The sequence below is a fragment of the Myotis myotis genome, unplaced genomic scaffold, assembly GCF_014108235.1.
Source record: "Myotis myotis isolate mMyoMyo1 unplaced genomic scaffold, mMyoMyo1.p scaffold_m19_p_11, whole genome shotgun sequence".
NCBI classification, from domain to species: Eukaryota; Metazoa; Chordata; class Mammalia; order Chiroptera; family Vespertilionidae; genus Myotis; species Myotis myotis.
This window is the reverse complement of record NW_023416315.1, coordinates 57,515,461-57,524,228: the sequence shown is the minus strand read 5'-3', so window position 1 is coordinate 57,524,228 and position 8,768 is coordinate 57,515,461. Positions and strand designations below refer to the sequence as shown.

The following is an 8,768-nucleotide window of genomic DNA, read 5'->3' as shown; positions in this document are numbered from 1 at the left end:
ATAAGTCTTTGTTTTACTATGGTTGCAAATATCAAAAAATTTCTATATGTGACACGGCACCAGAGTTAAGTTAGGGTTTTTCAAAATGCTGACACGCCGAGCTCAAAAGGTTCGCCATCGCTGCACTATACTATACCTTGTTACAAAACTCATCTGGAATCAGGGCTAACCCCCTGATGGAATCATTTCTCCTGCTGAGAGCCATCCAGCTGCTGCACAGTGAACACAGGCCAACTTAGCAGGCACTGGTCACATACCCTCTCCTTGTTTTAATTTCCTGCCACAGTGGAAAGGGGCTCGGAGTTCTCAGGCAAGATCATCTTCCCTGAGACATAGGAGTCCAGACCAGCACAGACTTGAGGGTGCATTTGTGGATGGGGTGGCAGTGGTTGTGATCATGGCACAGGAAGTTACGTTCTCCAGTAGAGGGATGGGAAGAATCAGTGCAACACATGCCCTTTTTTCCCTTTAAAAATGTTCGAGAACTTCTGTTGATGTGATTTAAGAAAATTTATTGCCACCCTGGACCATAAAAGGAAGGTTACTCATAATACTACTGAAGGTTACTCACATGTGAAAAATAATACTTCAGGATTGATGTTGGGGACCTAATAAATAGATCGAACTTGAAAAGCTTATCCTTAAACTGTAAACCTCCCAAACAAGCAAAGGGAGAGAAAAACCAAAACCACTTTATTTGAAATCATCAAAAGAGGCTATAGTTTATGTTATTTTATGTATTTTAGTTACTTGATATCTTAATAGACTTTTCTTCTGATTTGGTATTTTATGCAATTAAGCAGTTAGCTGCTTGTGGTTTAAAGAAAGAATTTGGTTTCTTTTTTCTAACTCATTTATGTGACTATAAAGTGTGGTTTTTCTGGTTGTCTGTGTGTATGGGTTCATAGAGCATATGTACATGCATGATGTTTTCATTTCCACTAAGCAGCTCCATAGACACTGCCAGTGTTTGTTTTTCTGCTGCGGCCTCCCACATTTTAATGCTGTTTCTGTTACTCCGCCCGAAGGAACACTGTATACTGTACTGGAGCAAATGAGGCTTTTCTTAAACTTCCCATCTTGGACTTTGCACATAGCATTTCCATTCCTTACGCAGATGAATGAGTTCTTTTTTCCCTACTAACCATTAGGGACTTGTGGAAAGGAATAGGGCGGTGAAGGGAAAATATTTTGAGACGTTGCCTGGTCTTAATAGGGGAGTTAGTGACATTTAGATGTCCAAATGCTCAGTGTATACCTCTCCTAAATCTGGGTGCAACATATTTAGTCATATATTGAAGACCTCATGGATGGCATGTTTTTCAAGGCACATGGAGACAAAAGAACAAACAGGTTTTGTGGAAAGTGCATTGGGGTGGGGCACTGCCAACCCCAAGTCCTGGGCCCGCTTGACTCATTGCCTCTGGTGAGGCCTGAGGAAAGGTGCCGTGTGGGTGTCACTCTGACACGTACAGTGCACAGGATTGGGACAAGAGAAAGGGGCCATGTAAATAGTGCAGGCACTTGTGCTCAGCATTCATTTGGTGAGGGCAGCCCCAGAATGAGCTACCTGTGAACGTCCGTGGTCTTCATCCCTTTTGTGTATTAGTGGTTTGGACATCTTGCCGTATTGGGATTCTAGTGTTTAGGTACACTTTTTCAAACATGGGCCCCAAATAGGAAGCCAACTACTTTATCTGGTATGCAGCTGAAGAAACCGGGGTCTAGTCTGATATTGGAGGGAAAACTAGCTGTTTTTTATTTATCAAATGATGGCACATGAGCCCTGGCTGGGCTGGCTCAGTTGGTTGGTGTGTCATGCTGTGTGCCAAAAGGTGGTGGGTTCGATCCCCATTTGGGGCATGTGCAGGAGGCAACCAATCAGTGTTTTCTTTCTCAAATCAATTTTTTAAAAAAGTGGGCACATGAGTGTTTGTGCCATGTAGTTGTAATGTAAAAGGTTGTATTCATGGGCGACTTAAAGGAATTTCAAAGGCAACTGTGACTAAACAGATTTGATATGTAATTGCCTTGAGAATAAGATGCAACCATACTCAGTGTCTTGTTTCTCGGTTTCGCCATGTGTTAAGTAAGCTGGTAGAAGATGATCATTTACAGCTTTCCATCGATATTTTGTGATAGAAGATAATCAAATTAAATACAATTGCAAGAGACACAAGACTAAGGAGATCTGTTAGTTAATGTCCAACGTGGAGTGGTTTTAGATGACAAGGAATTGTTAGTCATATTCAGCATTTCCTGTCACTGTAATGAGCTATCTTGTTTGGCCTGAACCTCTGGTTTGGGGAGAGAACAGTGCTGTTCTGTAGAATAGTCAGTAGACCAGACTGAAATAAACGCTCTGTCTAAACTGGCTAGTTGAGAGCCTCTGTTCATTGGAGCATCTGGCAGAAATTGCAGTGGAGAGTTTCACAGCTTTTCCCTGTAGGAGTTAATCAGGTTCTTGAAAAGTTGAACAGTGGTCAGTAAATCTAAGTCAACTTTTCTTTCTCTTTGTAGTTATTTATAATCCCAGAGTCTTCTAGATTATCTGCACCTTTGTCTTACTTTCTCAGTTCTGTAATGGGTCAGCCATTTGATGATACTCCTGACAGTAGGAGTAACACCAACTCTTTGGAACATTAGACGCAAAATAACTGTAGAGATGCTGGCTCCATCCAACCAGCTGTAGTTACCTTATACTGGTATTTTATTTGGGCTCATTAGGTCAGTCACTTTTTTAAGTAGCCAAATAATTTGGCCTAACCTCATTGACAAGGCAGAAGTGATAAAATTCCTGGTAAACCTCGTCAATAATATGCGGTGGTCAGAGTGTGACAGTGTTGAATGGCACGAAAGCAATTTGACAATTCACAGATACTTGATAAACCAAGGTAGTGCCTTCATTGATAAATTATTGTTGCGGAAAAATGGCACATGATGATAATTGGAACTTAAAATCAATTAAAACAATAACTGTGGGGGAGCCTTTCCCATAAGATGTATTTAGCAAGTAACTGGTGGTGGAAATTAGAAATACATAATGCCAGGAAATGGAGCGTTTGGGAGCTATGTCCAATCAGATAGCAAGGACATCTGTCCTGGAGAAAATGGCTTGGTTTGAAGGAGGAAGAAGGAGGCTTTGATTTCGAAGTGATTTTCTCAAGGGAACATTTATTAAGCAGTTTCAGTTTACTAGGTAGTATAAGTAGCTGGGATTTTCAGAGACACAGGATATCACTCCCCTCAAAGGGCTCATCTACTTGTAGAAAGTGACTAATGGGTTTGGGCCTTTCTGGACCTGTCTTCTCAGAAATGAACTAATTACATCCAGAAGAAAGCCAGTCAAATATCATTAATAGTGCTGTAGACGTAATTACAGTTTTGGCCTCCTTAATAAGACAAGTATGAAAATTTTCCTCCTTCCCAACACTTAACCAACACAGTGGTACTGATGGCTCGTGATGAGTGAAGAGAGATGCTAATCACAGTGTGTCTTCTTTCTCTGCTTCCTTTTCCGTTGACAGAGAACAGCACCAGCTTTTATGGAAAGGGGAACAGTTACCTTATAGGAATTTGGTGCCAAAGTAAAGAGAAGCCGTTGAAGAGAGATGCTTAAAATGGAATCAGAGCAGCGATAAGAGTTCTGACTGCCACAAAGAGGGCTTACTAAGAATTGCCTTTTTGTAGAGAACTTAGGACAGAAACTCTTAAGAAAAAGGAGCTGATGTAAGGTCTCAAGTTCTAGGTGAGATTTTCCTACGAAAGAGATGCCGCTGGTTTTGCTGTGCTTAGGCAGGAGATTTGGATTTCTCCTTCAACTCCTAATAAGGGATTAAGAACAACATCAAACTTAGTGAGGCTCGGCAGTGTGGGGCTTAGCCTCTGAGGGGCAGCTGGGGCAGGCTTTCGCCTCTTCCTGTCTTCCGCAGGATCGATTACAGAGACTAGATACAAACAAGTGAGAAAGGGGTAGGTTTTCTCGGGCTCTGGTTGTGCGAGTCCTGAACCGCACTTGAGGTGGAAGATGGCGGACTCTTCTGGTGGGGGTGCTGTGCTCCTGGCGTTCTGCTTGGCCTGTTTGTTGGTCAGATTCTGCTAAGTGCTGGCAGCGCCTCTGGTTGGGCTGTGTGCCCACTTGTGTTAGGTCCGATCAGTGATGTTACTGGCCATAGCCCAGGCTGGAAAAGTGTCCAGGTCGAAGAGGCTAATTCCCCATGTGTTGATAGCCACCGTCACTATCACCAGGCCAATGACATTGACCCCCAGGCCAGCTTTCACCTATAGGACACAAACCAGCATACCCTGGTCACTCTGAGTAGGCAGTGGCACAGAACCCTGAGTGCTCCCCATCTGTGCCCCCGCCTGAGCCTTGCCCTGCCATGATCACAGCCCACTTGCTCAACCCTGCTTTGTTCCCGGCTTTGCCTGGGTGCTCTGGTGTTGCCTTGCAAGTGCCTTGTAGGTGGCATGGGACTGTAAAAGGACAGGAAAGCAGAGAGGGCGGGGTGGGGGTGGGGATAGGAGTAGGGGGCCACTGGGAGAGGCCTGTTAGAATCTGAGGCCTGTTAGAATCTGCTCCACTTGGTAGCATTCTCACAGTCAAGGAGGAGGCCTGAAAGTGTGTACTCAACACCAGAGATTTGAACATTAAGAGTTACAGTTAAAGGGGTCCTGCTGCCACATGATAGGGAAATGTGTTAAACGAAAGTACCCAGGTCTCTGCAAGGCAGGAACTTCTCAGAGCCTTTCAAGTGCCAACAGGTGTGGGGGACTTGTAGGAGGGGCTGTGTTCCATGGAGCCTTTGCCACTGTTCCCCTTTTTTATTTTTCTCAAGTGACTGAAGTTGTATACCTTGGATATACCCTGGGGAACGGGTCAGCTGCCTCTGCTCAGCCCTTCCATGGGAAGGTGACATAGACATGCTAGCTTTGCTTCTTTCTTCTGAGGGAATGTCACCCCAGTGACTCTGACCGCTTCCATTTCTGCCACGGCCTTGACACTCCCAGGTGAGGGGGATGTGAGGCATGATGGATGGCACAGCCAGGGCCAGATGGAAAAGTGTACAGTAAGGCTAGCTGGCACTCTACCAGGGTGTAACCAAGCGCACAGGGTGTAGCCACAACAAGCCCACTAGCTGGCGTTGAGTTGGGAAAGTTGCAAAGGAAAAATGAATGCTAGGAAATTGTTCCAAGCAAATGAGTGGATGTGCCCCCTCTCTGCTTTCTGGGGCAAGCCCTGGACGAATTAGTCATTCTGGTCCCCTAGGCCCTTTGGGGTGGAGAACTGCCCATGCTTCCTAGCAGGTGAGTGGGGGGCGGGTTCTAAAGGAGCTAAATTAAGATCCAGAGCTGAAGGGGGCCACATAGAGCATCTAGTCTGAACCTCCTCATTTAGCGAGTAAGGAAATTGAAGTTTCAAATCAGTGCCCCAGTGGGGAATAGAACCCAAGACTGGCTCACTTCTTGTCTTCTGGTATTTTTGAAAAGTACTGTCTCTGATCCTTTGATTCCAGGATAGCAGGCTATGATGAATGGTGAGGGCACACAGCAGAGAGTGCAGGGTTACAGAGTTGGGGCAGAGCTCAGGATGAGAGTGAGGGTTGTGCAGTAAGATGGGGAGAGGGGTAGCCATGGCCTCCCTTCCCTGAAGTATCACAGATGACCTAGGTGAGCAGTTTGAACATATATCTGCCACCAGCTTGAAGCTCACTCTTTCTTTCCTCCATGTGATACTTACAGGGCTGCCGAGAATGAGTTTGGACTCTAGTGAAGAGAATTTTTGAGACCCTCAGCAAGGGTCTAAACAAATCCTATTTCAGACAGTCAGGCCCCAGTCATCTATATTAATCTTTTTCATCCTGCCCCAGCCCCCATCAGCCCTGGATACTGAGCAGCACAGTAGTGAGTCCAGTGTGAGGAGTGGAAGGTGGATGTGCCCAACACTAACATCAGCAGCAGGTTGTCCCCTCACAGCTGTCTTCTGTAAGCCCAGCTGAAAACTAAGAAGTGAGCTGTGGATGCTTCATTTGGTGATGTTGCTTCAGGAGTTTCCTGCCTGGGGGAGTGTTCAACAAAAGGAGCCTGTTCTCAAAGTACCTTTTACCTTCAGTTCATACAGTTACCCAGGCTTCACTCCTAGGAATAAACCAGCTGTTTGAATGACTATCCCACTGGTCCAATGAAGAAACTGAAGCAAAGACTGCAAGCTCATGCCTTCTAGAACTGGGACATGTGTCTGGCCCAGCTCTCTGTCCACATCCCCACTTTCTCCCAGATAAGGGTTGGTTAGAGCACATTAGAGCTCTTCTTGGTGCTTATGGACCAACCCCAAACCTTTTTACCAGTACCATTCTCTCTATCACACTAGATTAAGTGTTAACAGTCCAAGGACAACTGCTACAAAATAATAAACTTCAGGAGAAGCTGTGGAGCCAGTCATTCCTGTCCTGGCAGCTGGGCCTGGCAGGAAGAGGCACCCGTGACTCACCATGTCTTTGATCTGGCAGTGCCCGTAGCTGAAGACGATGGCATTGGGGGGATTGCCCACAGGCAGCATCACTGCGAAGGAGATGCACATGGTGACGGGGATCAGGGTGTAGAGGGGATTAATGTGCAGCGTTTCAGACTAGAGGGAGAGAGAATTCACAGAAGCATTAGCAGTGACATTTGACTTGCATTTCTGTGCTTTAAATGATGGCTTGGTGCTGGCCAATCTTGGCTGGACACCTTGTACTAGGGTTGGTTAAATCACTGCTCTCAATGGTATGCAGGGCTGACCAAGCCAAACCTGCTCATGCTACACACTCACCATGGAAACATGGGCTCTGAATTACTCCTAGGAGGGTGCTGGCCCAAGAAAGTGGTTTTTAAATTTTATTTTTTAGCTGAGAAATTCTTTCTTCAAACACACATCTCATGAATAAGCTGCTTTGATTGAAGTAGAGATTCCTCACCCTTGGGTACAGAATCAGGGGGCCTTTTTTCTAGTTAAACTTCGTGCTCTATATGGATTTGAACCTGTCGGCTAGCCCTCAGTGTTGCCAAGTTTTAACTAAGCATATTTCCATGCTCACACTAATGGGATGCTGGAAGACAGAGGTGGAGGGAGGCATCTGAACAATGAGCAAAGAGTTTGGGGTTAGGAAGAACAGGAGGACATTGTTTTGTTGGGGGCAGGGAGGAGCCTTCATTTCAGATTGTGTCTGCTGCATTACCTTTGGGGTAGCTTAGCCAGGCTAAGACCTGGCAGCTGCTTCCCTCCCTGTATTATTAATAACCAAGTGTTCTGAGGTCGTGGAATGAGGCTGGCCTTGCTCCCGATTCTCAGAACCTTCCGGACACTGAAATTGGATGGAGGTGATGGTAGAGCTGTGGTCTTGGTCCTTGCGAGTGAGTGTACTTCTGGGAGCATTTTGTCTCCATTTTCTGTAGTTACTCCTCTGCACCTGCAGTTAGGTCTTATCTCAGGAAAGAAAGGTTGATGATGATTGTGGGAAATTGGAATCCTAGGGGTTATAAGATTCATTTCCATACAGGGCTGCCCTTAAACAAATCCTAGTCTTTTGGGAAAGGGTTTCTAGAACCTTCGCTGCAGCTTATTAATTTATCTGTTTACTTAACAGTTGCTATTTGAAACAATTTTTCAAACTGTGGTTTGAACACCAATGATTGAAGGCTGTGAAACGGCCCAGAGGCAAGAGGACAGCATGGAAGCTGCTCCCTGTCCAGGCCTGCCACTGCAGACATGTGGGAGCTCTGCTCACTCACCAGGCTGCACAGGATGGGCAGGAAGATGGTGATGGTGGCTGGGTTGCTCACAAACTCTGTGACTATGGACACCAGGATGCAGGCCAGCAGGGTGATGGCCCACGGTGGGAGGCTCCTCAGGGACAACATCTGGTGCCCAATCCATGTGGAGAGGCCAGAGCTCTGCAGGCCAAGAGATGCAGTTAGAAGGAGGAAGAGCACATTCCCAGTGGAACTCCTGGACTCCAGAAGGTCAGGGATGGTGGGGTCTGGAGGGACCACAGGAGATACCTAACTTCCTATTTTTCAGGCAGACTGGATCTGGCTGCATTCCTGAATTTTACGATTAGAACATTTTTGTAGCTCAGAAAATCCTTTTTTTATGATTGTACAACATTTAGTCTTAGGGTTTCCTGGTAGTTGCTGTCACGGGAATGGAGAGCCACCCACCCTAATTGCCATAATCCTTAGGACTTTGCCAGGTGACTTGGCAGGGGTTGAAGATCTTTGGGGCAATCGGCTCCTCAACTTCAATCTCATTTCTCTTTCTCCTGCCTCTGACACTCTCACTCAAGTCCTTCTACTTTTAAAAGATTTCTCTTATCACCTGAGCAAGGGGAAAAACTAGGCATCTTTAGATAGTAACCTTCCCTGTGTTTTGAGGGTGAGTGGGCAGAGCTCAGCATTAGACGTTTTACATGAGTGATGAAGAAGAGGGGATTACAAGTCCATCTCCATTTAGTGGGGAAGGCGCCACCTCACTGGCCTGAAAGCACAGGCATTCAGCACAACCTGTTGTGGGTTCAAATCCCGTGAAGGCTGACATCAGGATCTACCATATGCCAGTGCCTTTTTGATGACAGACATGAAAGCATATTGCCACTCTTGAACCTTTTCCATTAGCAACATTTATACATATCCACTCCAGGAAATGCATTTCCCATTTGGAATAATTCTTTGGGATGACAGCTGTTTGGCAGTGGTGAGGCCTCTCCCGCTTCTCTCCCAAAATGAAGAGC

General features: G+C 45.9%; 1 protein-coding gene across 1 annotated transcript in view; it reads right to left on the bottom strand.

Moving 5' to 3' along the window:
• Positions 1–3,154: 3,154 nt before the first annotated feature.
• Positions 3,155–8,768, bottom strand: part of SLC13A4 (solute carrier family 13 member 4) — a 39,275-nt gene continuing 33,661 nt past the window's right edge. The window contains exons 14-16 of the mRNA XM_036328577.1: positions 7,771–7,932; positions 6,491–6,628; positions 3,155–4,281 (exon numbers count right to left, since the gene is read on the bottom strand). Coding sequence (XP_036184470.1) covers positions 4,144–4,281; positions 6,491–6,628; positions 7,771–7,932 — 438 coding nt within the window. The 3' untranslated portion in view covers positions 3,155–4,143. The remainder of the gene's footprint in view (positions 4,282–6,490; positions 6,629–7,770; positions 7,933–8,768) is intronic.